The sequence below is a fragment of the Pipistrellus kuhlii genome, unplaced genomic scaffold (assembly GCF_014108245.1).
Source record: "Pipistrellus kuhlii isolate mPipKuh1 unplaced genomic scaffold, mPipKuh1.p scaffold_m20_p_3, whole genome shotgun sequence".
Lineage (NCBI taxonomy): Eukaryota > Metazoa > Chordata > Mammalia > Chiroptera > Vespertilionidae > Pipistrellus > Pipistrellus kuhlii.
The window spans coordinates 167070392-167096060 of record NW_023425529.1 but is presented as its reverse complement, the minus strand read 5'-3'; the positions used below and the strand labels follow the sequence as shown (position 1 = coordinate 167096060).

At 37.1% G+C, this 25669-nt stretch overlaps 1 protein-coding gene across 5 annotated transcripts in view; it reads left to right on the top strand.

Moving 5' to 3' along the window:
* ADAM9 (ADAM metallopeptidase domain 9) overlaps positions 1–25669 on the top strand; it is a 98304-nt gene that overhangs the window by 33936 nt on the left and 38699 nt on the right. For all 5 annotated transcript variants that reach the window (XR_006742999.1, XR_006743000.1, XM_036455202.2 and 2 more), the window contains 5 exons: positions 964–1045; positions 1560–1693; positions 13674–13845; positions 21310–21402; positions 22851–23046. Coding sequence is in view for 3 of the 5 variants with exons in the window: in XM_036455202.2 (XP_036311095.1) it covers positions 964–1045; positions 1560–1693; positions 13674–13845; positions 21310–21402; positions 22851–23046 (677 nt within the window). In the remaining 2 variants the exon portion in view is untranslated. The remainder of the gene's footprint in view (positions 1–963; positions 1046–1559; positions 1694–13673; positions 13846–21309; positions 21403–22850; positions 23047–25669) is intronic.

Below are 25669 nucleotides of genomic sequence, written 5' to 3'. Positions count from 1 at the left end.
CCACCAGGGGACAGAAGCTCCGACCAGTAGCTATGAGGTGCACTGACCACCAGGGGCAGATGCTCAATGTAGGAGTTGCTGAGCTGTGGTGGCTTGACAGCAGCGATTCTCAAGTGATATACCCCAGAACCAGAGAGGAGGGAGCACGATTCTGGGGTGCATCACCCGAGAAGCACCCTCTTGCAATCCAGGACCCCTCAGGGGATGTCAGAGAGACAGTTTCAGCCTGATCTCTGCAGGCTAGGCCAAGGGACCTCACCTTCTGGAGGGACCCTGCTCACTCCGCAGATACCCTTCGAGCTTAGCGCTGCCCCAGGTGTGGCCTGCTGGAGAGGGACCTCATGGGGTTGGCTCCAGGGTATGTCCAGTCCGTCTGTCTTGCCCAGTCCTGCCCCGCTGGCCACCTTCTAATTAATTCATTTTAATGTGCATGAATCTGTGCACTAGGGCACTAGATAAATAAAAAATGGTAAGGTAGAAAAATAAAAATGTTGGAGGAGTAAAGTTGAAATTTAGGTAATATGGCAAAATAAGGTCTCAGTGAAAAGATATTATAATTTGAGTAAAGAACTGAAGGAGGTGATGGAGTGAACTAGGGGTAAAAAATGGGTGAGGAGAATTCCAGGCAGATGGAACAGGTCCTGGGATACAAGTGATGAACCACATGGAGGCCACTGTGACCTCACTGTTCCCTGTGCTTCCTGCCTTGCAGCCTCCTGTGTGCATATGTTCATTGAGTTTGTTCTCTGTCTCTCATTAGAATTTTTGCATAAATAAATCTAATGCATTTTAGGGAGGTTTTTCATTAGAAGGTAGAAAAATTTTGGTTTGTTATCTTTATTTTTCTAAAAAACAAATTTGTAATATTATTCTTATTCTCTGATAATAAAAGAGAGAAGGCTTTATTCTATTCTGACTTTAAAATGTTACTTGTTATAACTTTCACCTTTTCTTTTTATTTAGGAAGAAAGGTTTTGGTGGGACTGCAGGAATGGCATTTGTGGGAACAGTGTGTTCAAGGAGCCACGCAGGCGGGATCAACGTGGTACATTTTTGTTCTTGATATTCACCTTTGGCCATCTGCATTAAGAGAGTGTCAAGCATTTCTTGACTCTATACTTCCTTCCATCATCCTTAAAACTATATTTTGGGTATTATGAAGGATAATATAGAAGTGATAGATGAGTTGTTTCTCTGGAGCCTGGATTAAGTATCCTAATATTTATTAGCTCCTCACTTTTTATGGATGAGGAAATAGAGACTTCACTTAAGAAAGTTAAATTAGAACCATGAACTCGTTTTCCTGTAGACCACCATGAATAATCCATAGGTGCTAAAGTATTTGATCTATTGCTTAAAGGGTCTATTTCATCAGTGTGTTGAGTCTCACGTGTTTTTTACTAAGCTGAAATGTGTAAGGACTGATGTTGGATGCTTGTTTTATCATATAGACTATTAACATTATTAGGGTAAGTTTCCTTTTGTGAAAAAATAATTTCAGAAACAAAACATATCCTATTGCTCAGAAACCTAGGTAATACCTTCTTATGTTTGGACAGTTTGGGCAAATCACAGTGGAGACATTTGCATCTATTGTTGCTCATGAGTTGGGTCATAACCTTGGAATGAATCATGATGATGGGAGAAATTGTGTTTGTGGAGCCAAGAGCTGCATTATGAATTCAGGAGCATCGTAAGTAATTGAGTTCTTTCTTTTTATTCTTTATAAGGTGGTATTGTAGATTAGTATTTCTTAAACTCTGGGATATACTAATGTCTATGTTGAAAAACAGGAAAAATTATTCCTGACTCCCCTGAAATTAATTATTTGATACACCAATGAGAAGTCTATTTTTTTAACTAAATAAATAATTCCACAGAGCTTTCAGCAAGAAATATTTAGGCACAGGTATGTAGCTACACTCTTCTTTAAAGCAATTGACAGACCAAAAGATATAAGAACATGGAAAAAATTACATATGAATTACAAATTGGGGAAAGGATTCTGCTCGATTAGGTTAGAATAATAGATTGAAGGACTATATGAAACATTTATTTACAAACCTCATGAGAAAGCACTGCGCTGTCACTGTAAATAGAAGAAATCTTGACATATCCTAACATTTCCACATTTATTCATAAAGGTGAGAGCCAAGACAAATAGAAGGAAAAAAAAGTGTTAACATTTATTGAACTCTTTTTCTGTATCAGACACTATTCTAGGCACTTAAAAGGTATTAATCAGTTAATGTGCAATAACCTAATGAGATGTAAGTACTTTGTTAACTCTGTGAATGAGGAAACAAACAGGTCACACATCTAAAGAAGTGGTGAAGCTGGGATTTGAAATCAAAAGTTTGAGTCAAGAGCCTGTGATTTTAGAACACCTTCCTTTATCAGGGTTCAAAAGTAATTACCATTCAGGGTCTAAGGGTGAACAAGAACCACTGAGTTGTGATGCAGAGTTCTTATAAGGCAACAAAGTTCCATCCTACTTTAGTAGGCAGTTGTGCTAAGCTGAGAACTGGACATGACCACAGTGCATGTGTGGATTAGAAGCTGAGTCAGAGAAAAAATTAGATATGAAAGATGTTCATCTTTAACAAGCACAGATGAAGGTTTCATATGGGGAATATCCATGGCCCTAAGGATTCACTCCCTTTTCTATTTTCCTCAAGCTCCTAGGGCACTGGAAAAGTAATAAAACTTCTGTTAGCCAGCACTTTAGATGTGAGATTATAATTCTAATCACATCCTGATATAAAGGAGAAATAAGCAGGATTTACTACACAATTTGTTTTTGAGAAAATACTAGGCTTAAAAATAGATATGGAAGAATTAGAATAGCACTTATGAAAAAACTATCCTTAATAAAAGTGTAATTACATTCACAAGAAAAGTCATGTTTGTAAAATGTTTTCTGTTGGACAGGGAAGTAAGTTTAGTGTTTGCTCTGGCTAATTGTGGAAGACATAGATTCAGGGGAAAAGAAAAAATATTCAACAGTGAGGTAAAATAAACTGATGAAAAAAGGAACAATAAGAGGAAGGAATGTCATGAAACAGTGCTGTAGTGCAATTTAAAATGGTATGACCCATACTTCATTCACTCATCAAATATTTGTTGAGCACTATGTGCTAGACTTTGTTTTAGGCACTTAGACTATCTCAGTGAGTTAGATAAAGACTTGCCCTTTACAGAATTTACATTTTAATGGAGGAGACAACATATTAACCTAATAAATACATCAGTAATAGGCCACAAACCATTATAATTATATTCAGAAAACATACCTGTAGCAAAGAGACTCAGAATAAGACAAAAATCATCACTTTTCATTTATGAGACATAAAATCATTAATGAACATTTGTCATAGTTTTTTTTTTTAATTTTACATTATTAAGATATTAGAGGCCTGGTACACAAAATTCATGCATGGCGCAGGGGGGCGGGGGTGTCCCTCAGCCCAGCCTGCATCTCTCCAATCTGGGACCCCGAGAGGGATGTCTGACTGCCCGTTTAGGTCCGGGGACCAGGCCTAAATGGGCCTAAACGAGTGGTTGGACATCCCTCTCACAATCCAGGACTGCAGCTCCCAACTGCCTTCCCCTGCAAGCCTGGTCCCCCCCAACTGCCCTCCCCTGCTGGCCTGGTTCCCCCAACTGCCCTCCCCTGCAGGCTGGGTCCCCCCAGACTGTCCTCCCCTGCAGGCCTTGTCCTCCCCAACTGCCCTCCCCTGTAGGCATGCTCCCCCTCCCCCAATTGCCTTCCCCTGCCTAGTCTTCCCCAATTGCCCTCCCCTGCAAGCCTGGTTCCCCCCAACTGCCCTCCCCTTCTGGCCTGGTCTCCCACAACTGCCCTCCCCTGCTGGCCTGGTCTCCCACAACTGCCCTCCTCTGCTGACCTGGTCATCTCTAACTGCCCTCCCTGTTGGCCTGATCTCCCACAACTTCCCTCCCCTGCAGGCTTGATCCCCCCCAACTGCTCTCCCCCTGCAGGCCTGGTCCCCACAACTGCCATCCCCTGCTGACTTGGTCCCCCCCAACTGCCATTCCTTGCTGGCCTGGTAAAAAGCACCTCAAGGGAAAATGTTCCCAATTATTAGAGAAAATTTTAAAATCTCTCTCTTAATCATTGACAGATTGTGTAAACAAAAAACATAAAATATAAACAGAAGTTGGGAAGAAACTTTCTAAAAAATTAAAAGAGAGTTTATTCACATAATGATTTGCAAACCAGGAAATGTAGCCTTCAGTATAAACCAAAGATGTTCCAAAATGGATTGGGTAAAGCAAGGTTTATAAAGCAAAAATTGTAAGGAACTGACAATAAAAGAGATGGATTACTTAGGGGAAATGAGACTGTAAACTTACATTATTTGTTTTCTGATTGGTGGGGGCAACTGTACTTTTAACAGTTGGCTGACTCAGTGGCCAAGCATGTGGGGTTTGAGATGAGAACAAAAGGTGATATATGATTAAGCATTTGTCAACATCCTAGTTTCAGCCCAAGCCTTAGAACAAAAGGCTGTTTTCATATCACATGATTATAGTACAGGAAGTATTATTTAACAGTGATGGAAGGAGTATGATTAACAAACAGTACAGCTGCTTACTCTGTGGGTGGGTTCTGAGTCCAAAAGGGCAAGTTATGCTTTGTAAGAAAGTTCTGAGATAAAGCTGTAAAAATCCAAATATTGGGCCACAAATTATGATATTAAAATTCTGATGAGTCCTTAAGATTATAGAGGTTTAAATAAATATCAGTATGGTTAATTTCATAAGTAAAACTTCAGGTATCCAACTGACCATATATTTTACCAAAAGAAGACTTATGTAATTTCCCAAAAGAAAAAACAGGGCTAGTCTTATTCTTCGGCCACAAAGTGATAAAACTAGATAGATATTAATAACAAAACCCCCTAACTGAATTGATAACTTTAAAACACTCTCCTAAGTAAGTCTGTCAAAAAGAGACCTGGAGTCTAAAGTTATTATAAAGTATTTTGAAGGAAATGCTATTGTGAATATTCTGTTTATAATTTACTATCTATGCCCAACTGGTATGGCCCAGCGGCTGAGCATTGACCCAGGACCCAAAGGTCACGGGTCCTATTCTGTCAGGGCACATGCCTAGTTGCGGGGTTGGATCCCCAGTAGCGGGGTGCAGGAGGTAGTCAATCCATGATCTGCTCTCTCAACAAATGTTTCTGTCTCTCTATTCCTCTCCCCTCCTCTCTCTAAAAATCAATGAAAACATATTAAAAAATAAAATTTACTACATATTAAAACTTAAACATGTATATAAGCTGATATCAAATATTAGGCAACCTATCATTTTTCCCGTGAGGAGCTGCAAATAATTTTTTTTCTAACTTAAAAATATAACCTTATAGGGATGTAAAAGACATAACAGGAGGAAATAAAATTGGTTCTTGGAGAGGGAACTAGTAGCTATAGGAGGGACTAGCCCTACAGAAGTTGAAATAGTGGGAAATTGCCAACATAAGGTGACCTGGTGGAGAGGGATCCAGAGGAATTAATCCACCTTTTTCTCCTACTGCCTTCTTGTCTCTGCCAGTGCCTCTAATTTGGCTGTGTTTTATTGGATATAGTCCATATAGGTCATTCTCCACCAAGCATAGAGCACAGTGGAAAAGGATAGGGATAAGATTTGTTAGTACCATTATTTTATCTTGTTTTGCATCAGATAATGCATTGAATAAGGAAAAGATTTAGGAATAATTATTTGAAAAGGGGAAATCTCAGATGATATGATTGTCTAGTTTTGAACAGCAAGGGAATCAATTAAATAGTATTATAAATATAGTTAAAAGTGTATAAAATAAATAGATTCCCAATAAACAAGTTATAGCCATTTTGAAAAAACGTGAAGGAAAAAACCTGTTTTTTATTTGTCTAAAGTTCAAGATATCTCAGAATCAAGATGAATATAACCCAGGCTGGTTTTATTATTAAATTGTAATTGTTCTTCTGATTTTAAAAGAAACTTAGCTTTCAACATTTTTGTGGGCCACTGAAAGTATGAGAGGTCCTAGGCACCTCCCTATTGCGCCTAGGTTGGCCCAGGCTTGTGAGGTACCTCCTTAGAAGCTCCAGAGCATGAAGAGTGTGGTTTGTGAATCACTAGTGGTTAATAATATGTTTGGTTTAAAATATATTTATCCATGTGGAAAAGGAGTATATGAAATATCGTAGTGTGATTATAACTATCTTTAATCTTTAAAAATATGAACATGTGAAAAAAGATCATGATGATGTATGCCAAAAGTTTTAACGGGTTGTGTCTTTTGGTGGTAATCTTTCAGGTCAATTTTTTTATTTTTTCTCCTGGATTTTCTGTATTTTTTTGAATCATTTTGTTCTGAGAAACTATTTTTATTTAGGAACTAGAGAAAAATTATTTAATACAAGTGTTCTAGAAAAAGTGTAGGTGCCATTCTGTTATAAATATAAATATTCAATAGTATTGAACTTTTAGGTGATTGCTATTACCAGTGTTCCCTGGAATATATACTTTTTAAAAATATATACATTTTATTGATTTTTTACAGAAAGGAGAGGAGATGGATAGAGAGTTAGAAACATCAATGAGAGAGAAACATCAATCAGCTGTCTCCTGCACACCTCCTACTGGGGATGTGCCCTCAACCAAGGTACATGCCCTTGACTGGAATCGAACCTGGGACCTTCAGTTCGCAGGCCGAAGCTCTATCCACTTAGCCAAGCCAATCAGGGCTGGAATATATTCTTTAAAACTGATAATGTATTCTGGAAATAATGTATTATTGATTTTGTTGTGGAGTTTTGACATTTATTTAAAATATATTTCTATTAATTTCAGAGAGGAAGGGAGATGGAGAAAGAGATAGAAACATCAATGATGAGAGAGAATCATTGATCGGCTGCCTCCTTCATGCCCCCACTTGGGATCAAGCCCACAACCTGGGCATGGGCCCCGACTGGGAATCGAACTGTGACCTTCTGGTTCATAGCTCAGTGCTCAATTGCTGAGCCATGCCAGCTGGGCTTAACTTTATTAAAAAAAAAAAAAAGATCAGAGGATAACTATATTTCAGATATATCTGAGTGGATTGTCTTGATAATATTTTCTCATTACTACCAGTACCATAATAGTTCCACACTTTTGTTTAGCAATCTAATAAGGATTTTAGGATACATATATTTGTTGATTGTTGCCTTTGCCTTTTGGGGAGGTTCTGTGATTGTAACAAGGTAGTATGTGAGTTTCCACATATTTTATTGACCTTGTAATAATTTTATATGTTAGTGTAATAAGTTAAAATTAATGGGGGCTAAAAGAAGAATGCCTTGTTTGTAATTTACTTGTTGTTGGGGTAGAGAGATAGCTTGTGGGTAAATATAAGTATTGGATAAATGTAAGTATTCACTGCTTGCAAATGGTCACCACTTGAGTTTCTGTTTTTGTTTTATTGATTTTTTATATCTGAAGCAGAAATATGTTGGGCTTACTGAGTTGAAATGGGGTGTGGCTCAAGAATGGTCTTAAGTTAGGAGATATAGTTAAAGAGACAGTTGGGCCTGGAGAGATTGTGTAAAGAATGACATGTCAGCATTTCATTGCTTATAGGGGATTAGTGCAGAAGCACTTTAGGAATGGTTGGCTAAAATTGGGTCCATAGCAAACACAGAGATTCTTGGAAGCTATAATCCGAGGCAATACTTGAAAAACTTGGTCCTAAAAGACTTCTAATATAGGCACATTGATTTTTAGATCTAGACATACCAAGTTTTGGAGAATGAAAGATTTTCCACCTTCCAAAAAAGAGCATAAGTGATACCTTCACTTCTGAATGAAGGGGAGCCTGCTTCTCTTGAGGAAAATGTAAATTATCTTAGAGAAGACATCATACTAATTTTTACTTTGAACAGGGAAGTATTCTGGGCAGAGGACAGAATAGGACAGATAGTGTTGGATTGACAATTTAAAATGTGGTGGGCCTCATTAGACAGATGGCTTTAGCCTATTCCTAAGTGAAATGGACTGACCTGCTCCACCAGATGGCAATACATTTCTTAGATTTATTAATGATGCTGTTTTCTATTGCATCATCGTGTGTGTGTGTGTGTGTGTGTGTGTGTGTGTGTGTGTGTTGTTTTTAAATCAGAGAGAGCCTGCTCTGCACCTCAAGTTTGCCTCTTATTCTGTGTCCTTTATCTTTATTCTATGTTCTTATTTCCTTATTTAAAAAAAAAAATATATATATATTATTGATTTCAGAGAGAGGATGAGAGAAGGAGAGAGAGAAACATGAATGATGAGAGAGAATTATTGATTGGCTGCCTCCTGCATTTTCCCCACTGGGGATTAAGCCTGCAATTCAGGTATATGCCCTTAACAGAAATCAAACTGTGACCTCTTGGTTCATGGATCTGATGCTCAACCACTGAACCACACTGGCCTGGTAATTCTTTTTTCTTAGTGACTAGAAGCCTGGTGCACGAAATTTGTATACAGGGGTATGTGTCCCTCAGCCCAGCCTACACCCTCTCCAATCTGAGACCCCTTGATGGATGTTCGACTGCCTGTTTAGGCCCTATCCCATTGGGCCTCTCATAATCCAGGACTGCTGACTCCCAACCGCTTGCTTGCCTGCCAGCCTGATCACCCTCTAAACACTCCCCTGCCAGCCTGATCAACATCTAATTGCTCCCCTGCTGGCCTGATTGCCCCTAAATGCCCTCCCCTGCTGGCCTAGTCACCCCTAATTGCCCTCCCTGCCAGCCTGATCACCTCTAACTGTCCTCCCCTGCAGGCCCTGTCACCCCCAACTGATCTCCCCTGCAGCCTGGACCCCCCCAACTGCCCTTCCCTGCAGGTCTGGAAACCCTCAACTGCCTTCCTCTGCTGACCTGGTCACCCCCAACTTCCCTCCCCTGCAGGCCTGACTGCCCCCAACTGTCCTCCCTTGCAGGCATTGTTTCTCTCAATGGCCTTCCCCTGCTGGCCTGATTGCCCACAAGTGCCCTCCCCTGCTGGCTATCTTGTGGTGGCCATCTTGTGTCCACATGGGGGCTGCCATCTTTGACCACAGGGGGGTGGCCATCTTGTGTGTTGGAGTGATGGTAAATTTGCATATTACTCTTTTATTAGATAGGAAGATTACTTCTTATCAATGCTATGGCCCATGTCAGCTTCCTGATCTCTAATAACCACCATCAGGTTGAGCAAAGTCATCTTTTTTTTTTTTTCTTTTTTTTTTCTGTAGGATTTCTTAAACCTGAATAAGGGCCCTTCTAGTTTACTGTATGTTGCTGAGCCTAGCTATAGGAAGTGAAGGACTGCAAATAATTTTTGCTGGGTCTTCTTATTCTGGTACAAGTTATGATATATTAGAACAAAACACTTTTATTATCATAAATAAAACTTATAGAAAAGCTAGCTAAAACTTACAGTGAACACATTTTTATAAAGTAAACATTTATGTCACTTACCAGTCCTCAGAAATCCCTTTTGTAGTTTTCTCTATTACACCTTTTCCTTTAAAGTTAAACAATACCTTAATTTTTATGGTAATAATTTCCTTCATTTTCTTTACATTTTTGCCACCTAAATGTATTCCTAACTACTTTTCATTTTTGGCTCTTTTGAGCTCTAATTATAGAGTAGATTAATTAGTTAATAAACAGAATTACAGTTACCCTCCTTATTTGTGGTTTCTCTTTCTGTGGTTTTACTTTCTGCAGTCGAACCGTGACCCAGTCAACCATGGTGTGAAAATATTGAATAGAAAATTTATAAGTTTTAAATTTGCACTGTTCTGAATAATGTGATAAAATCTCACACTGTCCTGTTCTATCCTGCCTGGGATGTGAATCATTCCTTTGTCCAGTGTATCCACTTCACCTCATCATACAGGCACTATATAATCTCACAACATCATGAGAAGGGCAAACCAGTGCAATAAGGTATTTTGAGAGAAGAGAGAGAGACCACATTCACATAGCTATTATTATAGCATATTTCTATAACTATTCTATTTTACTAGAGGCCCAGTGCAAGAAATTCGTGCATGGAGTCGGGGGTGTCCTCCACCCAGCCTGCACGCTCTCCTATCTGGGACCCCTAAACAGGCTGTCGGACATCCCTCTCAAAATCCAGGACTGCTGGCTCTGAACTGCTTGCCTGCCTGCGTGCCTGATTGCCCCTAACCAATCCCTTGCAGCCTGATTGATGCCTAACTGCTCCCCTGCCAGCTCAGTTGCCTCTAACTGTCCTCCCTTGCAGTCCTGGTCACCCCCAACTGCCTTCCCCTGCTGGCCTAATTGCCCACAACTGCCCTCCCCTGCCAGCCATCTTGTGTCCACATGGGGCAGCCATTTTTGACCACATGGGGGCAGACATCTTGTGTGTTGGAGTGATGATCAATTTGCATATCAGTCTTTTATTAGATAGGATTATTAGTTATTGTTGTTAATCTCTTACTATAGCCTGATTTATAAATTAAACTTCATCATAGTGATGTATCTGTAGGAAAACATATATATAGAGTTCAGTACTAAGTGTTTTAGAGATCTACTAGGGGTTTTGAAATGTATCAGTATGCAGTATGTTTCCTGCTGGTATGTTTTTTGTTTTGTTCTTTTTTAGTCAACATTGTATTTGTGATGTTTGTGCATTCTGGTGTAGGTAGCTGCAGTACATGTTTATTTTTGTTGCTTTCATCTTTCTTTGGTTTAATGGTTGCCCCCTGGGATTTGAACTCCTCTATGTTTTTGAGTTGCACCTGAGGGAAAAAGCTTAGAGGGAACTGGCCACTATTACTCTGCTGAAATCAAAGGTAAATGGAAGAGATGTGTTGTGGGGTTCAAAGAGTGCCCACTACCTACTTCACCAGTAATTGATATTATTTACTTCAAACTTCAATAATAAGTTGGGTATTTAGTGGTATTTTATTGTGCTTTTATTTTGCATTTTCCTGGTTACTAATGAGATTAGAGTAGATCACATTCATGTTTATAGGTCATTGGATTTTTTGTGTGTGAAGATGTTGTTCCATTTCTCCCCAGTTTTTTTTTTTAATTGGGTTGTCTATGTTTATTGACTTGTAGAAAGGTCTTTATAATTTTTTGGTGACATTTAGTGACAAAATCAACTCTTCATTGATTTTGATTTTCATATTAAGGTCCATAATCCACCTCAAATCACCATTTGTGCATTGTGTAAGGTAGAGGCAAAGTTTTTTCCAATATGAATACTTTGTTGAACTGATATCATTTGTTAAAAAAACTTTCTTTTCATTGCTATTTTTAATAGTCAGTTTAGTCATGAATCAATTGTTCATAAACCAATGTCAAATAATCTTTCATTACTATATATTTTGCCCCTTTACCTTTATTTACTCTCCTATCCCCCTTCCCACTGTTAACCACCATCCTATTTAAACAAGTAGCTCAAAGTATTATAGAAGAACTTGCTTTAGACAACCTATTATAAAGCCATGGGATTTAGAAAAATGGGGTTTTGATGCAAATATAGAAAAACAAACAAATGAAATAGAAGAGTCCACTAATAGACACATATATTTATGGACAATTGCTCTACCCAGTCTTCCCCATGTCAATTAATGGTACCTTCTTCCTTCTAGCAGCTCAGAACAAAAATCTCAGAGTCTTCCTTGACTTCTCTGTTATGGCATGTTCTTCTTCTGAATGGTTATTTCTTTAAAACATATACGTAATCCAAACACTTCTTATTACTCCCACTGCTATCTGGCTGCTCTTTGTTAAGTGGAATTCGGCAGTAGCCTCTTCATAGTAGCCATGTAATCCTGTTCAGATCAAGAAGCTCCTGCTCAACACTTTCTATTGTCATTCTTTCCCTTCTCCCTCTCTCCAATCTCCTTTCAGTAAAAAAGTCAATTTCTTATAATGGCCTATTTCCACCTTTGCTGATGGTATCTCACATTACCCATTTCTTCACTACTCACTCCTACTCCAGCCTTCTGGCTTTATTTTTTTCTTGAGCAAGCGGGCTTCTATCTTAGGGTTTTTGTACTTTTTACTTCTCTCTGTAATATTTCCTTGCCCCAAATAGCCAGTTTTGATTCAATTGTCACAATGTTTGAAATGTCTGTCCTGATTGCTCTTTTAAAAATTGGAATCATTTCTTTGCCTACACAGGCCATCCCCTTCATCTCTTCACCTTTTTTCTCAATTGTAGTTATCAACTAATATGCTATTAAATTTACATATATAACTTTTAAATATATTTTTATTGATTTCAAAGAGGAAGGGAGAGGGAGAGAGAGAGAGAAATATCAATGATAGGAGAGAATCATTTATTGGCTGCCTCATGCACACTCCCTACTGGGGATCAAGCCCACAACCTGGGCTTGTGCCTTGACTGGAATTGAACTTGGGACCCTTCAGTTTGCAGGCCGATGCTCTATCCACTGAGCCAAACTGGCTAGAGCTTGAATTTACTTACTAAGTTTACAGTCTCATTCACTAGAATGTCATCTTCACAGGGTTGGGGATTTTTGTTTGCTTTGTTTACTGTTTTATCCCTTAACAGAGATGAATGCCTTGAATATAAGAAATGTTTTAACAAATATTTGTTGAATGAATGATATTGTAAAAAAAAAAAAAAAAAAAGATTCCTCACAATATTCTTAAACAGAGAATAGCAAGAAAAAGAAGAATGTGGAAAACAAGTGTTGTTATTGTCAAAAAGCTTATGCCCTGCATTTCCTTTCTGTGTGAGTCAAAATACTGTCTTTACTCATTCTTTTGTAATAGGCAATTGATTGTTCATGTTCCTTCTCTGCTAATCTGTTAAAATCCTTCAGCATCTCATAATCAAATACCTTTTTGTCGAAGAGTAGTTAACAGTACCAAAATGTTCTAGACAGACTGCCTTCCATTCCCCAAAGCCTAGAGCCAGGCCTATCTCCTTCCCTAAGATTTTGGGTCAGTTAGCAAAGAAGTGTAAACTGAATACCCAGGGGACAAAATTTCACAGGAAGAAACTGTTCCTTAGATTCCTTGGATGAACAGAGACTCAAACACTATAATGCAACTGTTTTTATTCCCACTGCTACTTTAGCAACATTGCTCAACCTGATGAAAAATAGATTGTTTTAGGGCACAAAATTCCCCTGATAAAATTTTAATGTGATTTGGATTTCTAGAAGATTCTTGTTGTATTTATGGGTGTGTTTCCCATTAATAGTTAGTGGGATTATGTGGAGATATTTTATAATGATAAGAGTAAAACAATAAGTGAAAAGAAGATTGGGTAAACGTATAGCTAGCTCCAAGTACTTTTACTATGGAAGATAAATATAACTTAATTCTGGATAGGACTAGATAATTTCTAAACTGTATTCTGACAAGATTTATGATTTTGTATTTCAATGAAAGTGATTGTTTGGAAGATTTTTTTCATAGATGTATAATATATTGTAACCCAAATAGTAATTATTATATAGTAACTGAAATAATGTTTTATATTTTTTAGAAATAGACATTAATTTTCATTTCTCTCTATTTTGGTTAGCTTATTAACTACTATTTTAAGTATTCATTTCTATTTGGTTGAAGACATGACAAATTTTTTTTGAAAAAATTGCTCTGACATGAGCTCTTTTTCTTGATGTTTATTATAGAGGTTCCAGGAACTTCAGCAGTTGCAGTGCAGAGGACTTTGAGAAGTTAACTTTAAATAAAGGAGGAAACTGCCTTCTTAATATTCCCAAGCCTGATGAGGCCTATAGTGCTCCTTTCTGTGGCAATAAGTTGGTGGACCCCGGGGAAGAGTGTGACTGTGGTTCTCCAAAGGTTGGTTGAATGTTTGCTTTTTGCTTTGTCACTTTACTTCAGGGTTTGCAAAAAATTAAATAGCTTGCTGTGGCAACTCTGGCATAGGAGCCAAAGTAAAATTTAGTGGCAGAAAGAGGATTGGCATTTTCCTTGTAGGGACCTGTTCCTGGGATTGGTCATCTCCTCCTTCCCAGAACATAACTAATGATGTCATCTGTTTTGATGTCAAGGAAAGCGCCATGCCGATTCTTTCTTTATTTTTGTAGCTTATACCATTTCTGTTATGGTTATTGGGTCATTTATTTACTTTAAAGAATGACTTGATTTTTCACTTGGTTCTACTGGTAAAGTCTTAACATTCTGTCTGGCACTGCCATTGCAGAAATATTTATTTGGTTGAACTCATTTTAATAATAAATTGAAGCTGGCTCATTCTCCAGAGCCCTTCATTAACAAAGTTCTTGGCACTGAAATTAACATCCTCCCTTAATTAACCTCCAGTTTACCTACTGACCTGTGGTTTTATCAAATAAGTATGATGCCCATACTTATTTCCATAAGCCTATGCTCATTTTTATTATTATTGTTCTATATCTTAGCCATTTTCCTCTCCAAATGGCCTTCTCCTGGGCCTAGCATTAAATTTTAAAGAAAATTTGTTCATTTTTGTGGAAACATCACTCTATTCTCAATCTTTCCCACAAGTTCTTCTGCTTCACCCGACCACACCTGGCTTTGCCAGAAGACTTCCCATTCTAGAAAGGCAGTATGTATTATATGATGAAATTGTAATTAGCCTTCATCGCGTTATTGCCGCATGTCAGGACTTCTGCTCAATGTTTTACATGGTGTAATTCTCTCACAGTAACTCAAGCAGATTGATATTTTTTATATTATCATTTTCAAGTGAGGAAAATAAAGCCTAATAAAGCATGTTTAATTTTCAAATTAACATTATGTTATTAGGATGACCAAATTCTTTGCCTTTCCAGGCATTCTCAGTTCTTTATCCTTACATATTTCTTTTTTTTTAAAAAAAAATATATTTTTATTGATTTTTTATAGAGAGGAGAGAGGGATAGAGAGCTAGAAACGTCGATGAGAGAGAAACATCGACCAGCTGCCTCTTGCACACCCCCTACTGGGGATGTGCCCGCAACCAAGGTACATGTCCTTGACTGGAATGGAACCCGGGACCTTTCTGTCCACAGACCGACGCTCTACCACTGAGCCAAACCGGTTTCGGCTATCCTTACATATTTCATGTTTTTAAAATAATTTATTCTTAAAAATGTACATTTATTGTTGATAGTATGACAGATATCCCTCATTCCCACCCTTTTTACCCATCAGAGATGCAAGTCTGGTAAATCAATAAATGTGATACATCACATAAACAAAATGAAGGATAAAAATCACATGATTATATGTGCACACTCTGGCCTACATGCCAAGATAAGGAGGTATTTATAGAAGGGAAAAGGGAAGTTAGAACCATAGCACTTTATTATTAACATAGAGTTCTTCCTGTAGGATTGTATGGAGTGTGAGAACTTCCATAATCTCTAGCTCCTCCCATGTACCCTCTCAACTGATTATGTTTGCTTCAAATAACATAGTTCTTTTCATTTAGTTTTTATCACTTTTCATATGCTTTTAGACCACATGCATAATTTCCTTTTATGAGTTATTATTTTATATCCTGCATAAGTTTATAAGTTGTGCTGTTGATTTTTTAAAATCTACTTCTAGCAACTCATGTATTATGGGCAAAGTTCTTTGTGAATAGGTTTTAGTATTACCTTTCTGTCTGTTGCTTATTATTAAGCTTAAAAAAATTAATCAACTTTATTTCTTAGAACATTTTAGGGTCAAAGCAAATTTGAGTGGAAAGTACCGAGAGTTCCATATATTGCCTGCCCCTCACACAAGCACTTCTCCATTGTCCATACTCTGCAGCACAGCGGTACATTTGTTACAATTGATGGCTCTACATTGACACATCATTATCACCAAAGTCTACAGTTTACACTAGGGTTTATTCTTGTCATTTAGCTTTTTATCGCAGGTATTCTTATTATATTGAACTTTAAAATTTAAATGAAGGCAAATTTATCAGTTATTTTTCTTAAAATTTTTTGAATTTTTTATTTGAGTAATATTACTCCTTTTCCAAGATTATTATCATAGCTTCTTTATATTTTTTAGTAGTGTTTTTTAAATTAAAATTTTTTAGATTACTCTTTAATTGAGGTGTTCATGCAGACTGAGGTAGAAAATTAACTTCTGTCCATTAATGGTTAGTTATTACAAAACCATTTAAAATAATGCTTTTATCATAATCAGAATACATGTATACACTGTTTCCTAATTCTCTTTTTTTAATGAAGCCATCTTACAGTGTTTTTTTTTTTTTAAAAAACAGTTAACAGCTTTTTTGAACTATAATTTAATACAATGTCAAAAAACTAAATTAGGACTTAGATAAGGGAAAGGCTACTGTAATAGGAAGACCACTCTGATCTCCGAAATCTGGAAGTATCTCAGAATCAAAGAGAAAAAGGTTTTCCTTTAATAGGGTAACAGTGGGGGCAAAGCATAGATAAGTAGAATCTTTTAAGGAGGAGCTAAGAAGCAAGGGGAATAACCAGTGAGGACTGATAGGAAAGTATTCTGTTGTGGTCAGCTGATTTCCAGAAGAAGCTATTTTGATGAGGGGGACAAGCAGAGTGCAGGGACCTATATAAAAGAAAGAAGCTTTATTAAAATTAGGTCAAGACAAAGCAAAGGGTAAGAAATAGGCGATTGAAGACTTGGTCAATAATAAACTGCCCATGTTTAAAACATACAAGTTGATGTATTATATACATACTAGAGACCTGCTGCATGAATTTGTGCATGGGTGGGGTCCGATTGGGGCTAATAGGGGCTGAGCCAGCCATTCCCACCCTAATTGAGGGTGTGGCTGGCTGGGGGAGGGACCACAGGCAGTTGGCTGGCTGGCCCTGTCCCTATTCAGAGTGAGGGGCGAATCGGGGCTGCAGTGCGAGTCATACCCATCTGTTGTTCTGGTTGTTCTGGCATTCCGGTTGCTTGGCTTTTATATATATAGATGTGAAACTGTCACTACTATCAAAAAGTTCTTTACAACCCTTGGTAATCTCTTTTGCCCCATTCTCCTCAGACAATCACTTACCTATTTTTTGACATTACACATTAGAGTGCATTTCCTAGAGTTTCATGTAAGTGGAATACTCTTTTTTTTTTTTTTGTCTAGCTTTATTCACTCAGCATAATTATTTTGAGATTATTCACATTGCTGCAGTGTCAGTACCATATTTTTCGGACCATAAGACGCACCGGACCATAAGACGCACCAGTTTTTAGAGAAGGGAAATGAAGAAAAAAAGATTCTGAAACAAATAGTGTCCTAAAATATTTTATGTGCATTAAAACCCAACATCACAGTCATAAACACATGTAATCAACCCTGTAAAGTAAACAGCAGCATTTAGAACCATTTTAGAGCCGGGCAAGCACACAGAGACCACACAGAGCCGGGCAAGTAAAAAAACTTTTTTTTTAAAGTATATGTGTAGGCTATATTTGGACCATAAGATGCAGGGACTTTTTCCCCCCACTTCTGGGGGAGAAAAAGTGCGTCTTATGGTCCGAAAAATACGGTAATTAATTTGTTTGTATCATTCATTATCATTGAATAATATGGATAAACTACAGTTTGTCAGTTCATCTCTTGATGTATATTTGAGGTGTTTCTGGTGTTTTGTATTAACACAAAAAGTTGCTTGAACATTCACCTACATGTCTTTACATGAACTTGTGTTTTCATTTCTCTTGGGTAAATACCCTAAATGAAATTCCTGTGTTATATGGTAAGTGTATATTTAAGTTTTTAAGAAACTTTCAAACCATTCCCTAAAGTGGTTGTACCATTTTACGTTCCTACCATCTGTGTATGAGAGTTACAGTTCTTTTACAACCTTGCCACTACTTTATACAGTCAGTCTTTTCAGGGTTAGCTGTGCTATTAGGTGTGAAGTGGTACCTCATTGAGGTTTTAATTGCATTCCCTAATGACTTATGATTTTGAGCATGTTTTCAGCTTGTCATCTGTCTTTCTTGGTGACATGTCAATTAAGCTCTTTCCCATTTAAAAAATTAAGTTGTTTTCTTATAACTGAATTTGGACAGTACTTATATTCTGGATACAAGTCCTTTGTCAGATATATGACTTGCAAATATATTCTCCCAGTCTCTAGCTTATTTTTTTTAATTGGCTTAACAGTATGTTTTGAAGAATAGAAGTTTTATATTTTGATGAAGCCCACTTTATTAATTTAAGCTTTTATGGGTGTCATATTTAAGAAATCTTTTGATCCAAGGTTGCAATGTTTTCTCCTAGAAGCTATATAGTTTTAACTTTTACATTTAGGTATGTGATCCATTTGACTTAAATTTTTTGTATGATGTAAGGTATAGATTACAGTTAATTTATTATTAATATTTTTATTTTTTCTTTATATATTTTCTCCACCATTTATCCCTTTATATCCTCTTCCATCTTCATTCTCTACTGCCCCCACCCCTGAAATCACCACTCTGCTGACAAAAAGTTACAAAACTAGTGCAGTGTATTTTTTTTAACCCAGTTTCCCTCAAAGTTGGCATCTTATTTTAATAAGAAATAAGAAATCTAGTTTTCCGTCCTTTCTCACTTTTTCTTCCTTTCCCCTATCTTCTCTCTTCCGTTTTTCCTTCCTTTCCTAAACAATTCAGAGCTGAAGACATAAAGTTGGAACATAGGAAAGTAGGTGTCTTGGTGGGTGGGAGCTTGTAGGGTAGGAGAGAAATGGTGGCCCATAGTGGGGTGGGAAAAGCCAAGAAAGATAAAAAGCCACTGTTCTAAAAACTGCCAGCTACTGGTACAAGAACAGACATCTAGACCAATGGAATAGAAAAGAGAACGACCCAAGCCATTATGCTCAATTAATATTTGACAAAGGAGGCAAGAGCATACAATGGAGTCAAGACAGTCTCTTCAATAAATGATGTTGGGAAAATTGGACAGATAAAAAAAAAAAAAAAAAAATCAAACTAGAACACCAACTTACACCATACCCAAAAATAAACTCAAAATGGATAAAAGACTTAAATGTAAGAAGGGAAACCATAAAAATCTTAGAAGCAGCCATGGCAGCAAAATAGCAGACATATGTTGTACCATTATCTTTATTGCTACAGTTCCTAGAGCAATGGAAACTAAGGGGAAAAAAAAAAAATGGGACTACATCAAAATAAAAAGCTTCTGTACATCAAAAGAAACTATCAACAAAACAACAACAAAGCTTACTACATTGGAGAACATATTTGCCAATGTTATCTCTGATAAGCGTTTAATCTCCAGCATTTAGAGGGAATTCATACAACTTAACAAAAGGAAGATAAACAATCCAATCAAAAAATGGCAAAGGACCTAAATAGATACTTTTTGAAAGAGGACATAGAGAAGGCCAAGAGATATATGAAAACATTCTCTCTCTCTTAAAAAAAAATATATTTTATTGATTTTTCACAGAGAGGAAGAGAGAGAGAGAGAGAGAGAGAGAGAGAGAGAGAGAGAGAGAGAGAGAGAGAGAGTTAGAAACATCGATGAGAGAGAATCATCGATCAGCTGCCTCTTGCACACCCCCTACTGGGGATGTGCCCGCAACCAAGGTACATCTCCTTGACCAGAATCGAACCCGGGACCAATCAGTCCACAGGCCGATTCTCTATCCACTGAGCCAAACCGGTTTCAGCTGAAAACATTCTCAGAGTCACTAATCATCTGAGAGATGCAAATCAAAACAATGAGGTACCATCTCACACCTGTCAGAATGGCTACCATCAACAAATCAACAAATGACAAGTGCTGGTGAGAATGCAGAGAAAAAGGAACCCTCTTGCACTGCTGGTAGGGATGCAGACTGGTGCAGATACTGTGGAAAACAGTATGGCATTTCCTCAAAAAATTAAAAATTGAACTCCCATTTTACCCAGTGATTCCACTTTTAGGAATGTATCCCAAGAAAACAGAAACACCAATCAGAAAGGATATATGCACCCCTGTGTTTATAGCAGCACAACTTACAATATCTAAGATTTGAAAACAGTCTAAGTGCCCATTAGCAGATGAGTGGATTAGAAAACTGGTACATCTGCACAAAGGAATTCTATGCTGCTGTAAAAAAGAAGGAATTCTTACCATTTGCAACAGCATAGATGGAACTAGAGAGCATTATACTAAGTGAAGTAAGCCAGTCAGAGAAAGATAAATATCACATGATCTCACTCATTTGTGGAATATAATGAACAAAATAAATGGATGAATAAAAATAGAACCAAAGAGATAGAAGCATTGAACAGATTATATAACCTATGAGGGAAGTCAGGTAAGAGATCAACCAAAGGATATGTATGCATGCATATGAGCACAACCAATGGACATAGACAGAAGGAGGGTGAGGGCTGATGCTTGGGGCTAGAGGTGGCTGTGGAGAGGTCAATGGGGGGAAAAAGAGACTCATGCAATACTTTAATATATTTTATTGATTTTTTTACAGAGAGGAAGAGAGAGGGATAGAGAGTTAGAAACATTGATGAGAGAGAATCATGGATCAGCTGCCTCCTGCACACCCCCCACCGGGGATGTGCCCGCAACCAAGGTTCATGCCCTTGACCGGAATCAAACCCGGAATCTTCCAGTCTGCAGGCGGACGCTCTATCCACTGAGCCAAACCGGTTTCTGCGCATGTAATTCTTTAAACAATAAAGAATTTAAATTAAAAAAAGAAGGTCCACATAGGGTGAAGACCCACTCAACAGAGAAGTCAGACCCTGAGCATGAAGAGAGATGCATTCATGGATGCTTAATTTCCTGTGATGATTAAAAACACTATTGTGGACTAAATGTGTCACCCATAAATTAATATGGGATAGATCTTAGGGACAGATCTCTGATCTGATAGGACTGGTGTCCTTATAAGAAGAGATTCTAAGTTGCTCTCTTTCTCTGAACAAACACACACTGAAGAAAGGCCTTTTAAGAATACAGCAAGAAGGCAGCTGTCTGCAAGCCAGGAAGAGAGTCCTCACCAGAAACTAATTGGCTGGAACTTTGATCCTAGATGTCCAGCCTCCAGAGCTGTGACATAATAAATTTGTTTTGCTTAAGACATCATCTATGGTATCTTGTTCTGGCAGTACCAGCAGATGAAGGTACATACTCTCGATGATTTGATGTATGTTGAGACCTGGTAGTTGCAGCTAAAGAATCACTGACAAATCCAGCATTATTTCCAGAGATTAATTGCTATTGCCAGATTAGAAAGAAATAGATTTGAGGTCTAAGATAAGAATTTTATTAATGAATATTGATGACAATAACTCATTTCTTTATTGCCAGTCATTTTCTTTTCACAGGAATGTGAATTGGACCCTTGTTGTGAAGGAAGTACTTGTAAGCTTAAATCATCTGCTGAATGTGCATATGGTGACTGTTGTAAAGACTGTTTGGTAAGAAATTTCTCCCTATTTTGGAAAAAAAGAAAGAAAAAGGAACAGTATTATATATCAAAATGTCTTTGATCTGTAAGAGAACGTTATGTTTATTACATGATTACATGAAACATTTTTGGCAGTTGTTTATAGTTTTGCATCACATTCTCTTCACTACAGTCTAATGAGATTTTTTTCCTAAGTAAAAACATTTTTTAATTTTAAGAGAAATCTATGTTTTTTATTAAAAATTCCACAATCCCAAAGTAGAGAAAACAGACAGTGGAAGACTCATTATTTTAACCTTCCTGACATAGCCATTTTTGATATGTTATTAATTTAGTTATTTTTTTCTGTATAAAAATGATTGTGAATGTGTGTGTGTGTGTGTGTGTGTGTGTGTTAGAATGTGTGTGTGCACATGCATACAAAGAAGGGGATTAAGTTGCTAAACATAGATACATATATTTTTCCTATTGGTATTTTCAATAAGATACAATGGGTTTTCTTCCACTTATGTAGTTCTACATGGTTGTATAGTTAGTACTTCTTTGTATGGTTATACCATAATTTCTTTACCTAGTCAATTGATGGGCATTTGGATTGCTTCCAATTTTTGTTTATAAGTAGTACTGTTGGGGCAGTGTTTGAATATTAACATTTTTGGCAAACATTTTACATACTTCCCACCCATTCTATACCCACTAGTCTAGTCACATGCTTGTTTCCTTACATTACCATTGGTTTCTAGTAAGTGTTATAATCCTGGTTAGTTTAATAAATTTAATGTGCTTTTATATTTTTGTTTAATTTGCATTTCTTTTTTTAAATATTTTTATTGATTTTAGAGATGAAGGGAGAGGGAGAGAAACATCAGTGATGAAAGAATATAATTTTTTGGCTGCCTCCTGCATGCCCCACACTGAGCATTGAACCCACAAATCGGATATAATTGAACTATACCCTCCTGGTTCACAGGTCACCGTTCAACCACTGAGCCATGCCAGAAGGGCAAATCTGCATTTCTTTTGATTATCAATGAGGTTATGTTTTCCCCTGTATTTTATGACTTTTATGAATTGCCTATTATTGGCCTCTGTTCATTTTTCCTTTGGGTTATTTAATCTTTTGTTGTTATTAGAACTTTTTATTTTATTTTATATATTTTATTGATTTTTTACAGAGAAGAAGAGAGAGGGATAGAGAGTTAGAAACATCGATGAGAGAGAATCATGGATCAGCTGCCTCCTGCACACCTCCCACCAGGAATGTGCCCGCAACCAAGGTACATGCCCCTGACCGGGATCGAACCTTGGACCTTTCAGTCTGCAGGCTGATGCTCTATCCACTGATAAACCAGTTTTGGCTATTAGAACTTTTATACATATAATACCATAGTTTCAAATTTGATTAACTTGTAGGAATTGTCCTGACATTCCTGTTTCATTTGAATCTTATTATCCTAGTTTCTTCCAGGAGGTACTTTATGTAGAGGAAAAACCAATGAATGTGATGTTCCAGAATATTGCAATGGTACTTCTCAGTTCTGTCAGCCAGATGTTTTTATTCAGAATGGATATCCTTGCCAGAATAACAAAGCCTATTGTTACAATGGCATGTGCCAATATTATGATGCTCAGTGTCAAGTCATCTTTGGTTCAAGTAAGATATTTTATTTATAATTGTTTGCTTTTGTTTTATTTATTTTTTGCTTTAGTTTTGGTTAAAAGTGGAAATAAAAATTTCAGTATATATATACATATACAGAATACCAAATTTTAGTTTTAATTAATTCATATAAATAGTATGGGGATATATTAGGTCTAGTAATAATTAATGTCGTTTTCTAATACTTTTTAAAATCGAATTTATTTAAACAATACAACAAAATTTAATCAACAATATAGTTGCCGTTGTTTTCTACTACTTGTGCCCAACGCTCAGGAAGCATTTTAATCCCTCTGTTGTAAAATTCTTGTGATTTTGATGCAAAAAATTCGGTCAATGCATTTTTGAGGCATTCTTCATTATTAAATTTTTTTCCAAGAAGAAAGTTTTGCAAAGAACGAAACAAATGGTAATCGGAAGGGGCAATATCAGGAGAATATGCAGGTTGAGGGAGAACTTCCCATTCCAACTGGCGCAGTTTTTCAGCAGTGATTCTTGCAGTATGCGGTCATGCGTTATCATGATGAAGAATTACGCCCTTCCGATTAATCAGCGCGGGTTCTTTTTCTCTTAAAGCTTGGGCTAACCTTTCCAATTGGGCACTATACACTACACTTGTAATGGTTTGGTTAGATGGTAAAAGTTCATAATGAAGAATTCCTTTAAAATTCCACCAAACACACAACATCACTTTTTTCGCATGCAAGTCAGGTTTTGGCGTGGGCTGTGGAGCCTCATTTTTGTCCAACCATTGAGGCCGCCTTTTCAAATTAACATACAGCACCCATTCTTCATCTCCGGTAACAATTTGCTCTAAAAATGGCAAACGGTTTTGACGAGAGAGGAGCAAACTGCAAATTGTGACTCTTTGATTACGGTTGTTGTCGGTCAACTCATGAGGAACTCATTTTCCAAACTTTTGGACTTTGCCAAGTGCACGCAACTGATTGGAAATTGTTTTTTGTGAACAATTTAAAGTTGTCGCAAGCTCTTGTTGGGTAATTTGAGGATTTTGCACCAAAAGAGCTTGAAGAGCTTCTTGATCAAAATTGGACACACGGCCTCGACCACTCTTGTCATCTAACGAAAAATTTCCCTCGCGAAATTTCTCAAACCAACGCTGGCATTTCCTGGCGCTAACTGCATCTTGACCAAGAGCACTACAGATGTTTTTTGCAGCCTTACTTGCTTTTCTTCCTAATTGGAACTGGTAAAGCATGCAGTGCCGAATATGCTCTTCATCCGCCATCTTCTTAGCCCTAGTTTTGCAACAAAAACCAAACCAAACACAAACTTTTTCAAGCAAAACTTGTTAATTGCACTTCACACGTTCTGTAGATACCACGTGTTTGAAGGTTATGTCAATACAAGTCAAAGCCAAGCAAGATTTTAAACTAATGTTAAAAACGACATTAATTATTACTAGACCCGATACTTTGGGGTCTGCTATTTTCATTGTTCACTCAAAATATTTTTGAGATCCATCTATATTGAGATTTACATTTAGATCATAATGCAATAGAGTATTCTATTACATAAATTTAATTTATTCTATTATTGAAATATATTTAGGATGTTTAAAAATTCTTCTGATTTTCTTTTTAAAATTTTCATTTTTATTAAACTTATATTTACACATAAAGGTTCAAATTATTTAAATAGTTTATGAAAAATTAAAGTGTACTTGTAAGTAATATCTCCATTCATTGAGGAAACCACTTTTACCTTTCTAGCTGATTATTTTTTTTACTTGTTCCAGATCTTTAGATAACATCTTGGTAATACTTTTTTTTGATTTTTCCCATGGTAAGCATTCACTATGATTTTGAGGATTTGGCTCACACAGTCACAGAGAATGGTAGATCCCTTGCAGGGTACGTCAGCAAGCTGTCGAGTCAGAAGAGCCAATGGTGTATAATAGTTATAGTACCCAGGCTGGCAGGCCTGAGATCCAGGAAGACTGGATGATTCTGTTCGAGTGCTCAGGCAGTGCACGCCTAATCCCCTTCGATGGGGGTGGAAAGACTGCTTCCCTGGCAAAGAAGACTCATCAGAATTTAGGGGTTTAGTGTCCCCAGCTTCTTCAGGGTCTTCCTACATATCTCCATTACAGCTTTCAGGATCTCATTCTTTCACAATCACTGTCCTCAATGTAACAACAGACAACACTGAGCCACACTGGCTGGGCTAGAATGCTACTTTATCAGTTGTGGCTGTCAGTCTATCTAGGAATACCTAAATTAAGCTTCCACATATGGTAAATAAAAAACCAAATAATAGCTGGTAATATTTTCATCAACCTTTCCTCACCAGGAGTGCAAAAGATATGTGTTTGAGAACAGTGGGAATGACTATGCTGAAAATGCTACCCATACTGTGTGAGCGTTTTAATTTATTTATAGTTTCATCTTGTTTATTTATAGTTGCACTTCTTTTAGGCCTCGAGTGTTTGAGTTTAGGCTAACTTTTAAGTATAATCTAAGCTTTTTTTTTTTTTTTTTTTTTTTTTTTTTTTTTACAGTTGATTGTTAAGTATAAAATGTGGAACAAAATTTTTTCCCTGTAAGGCTAAAACTTTTTCAAGGATATTGAGACAGTTCATCCAATTGTATGCACT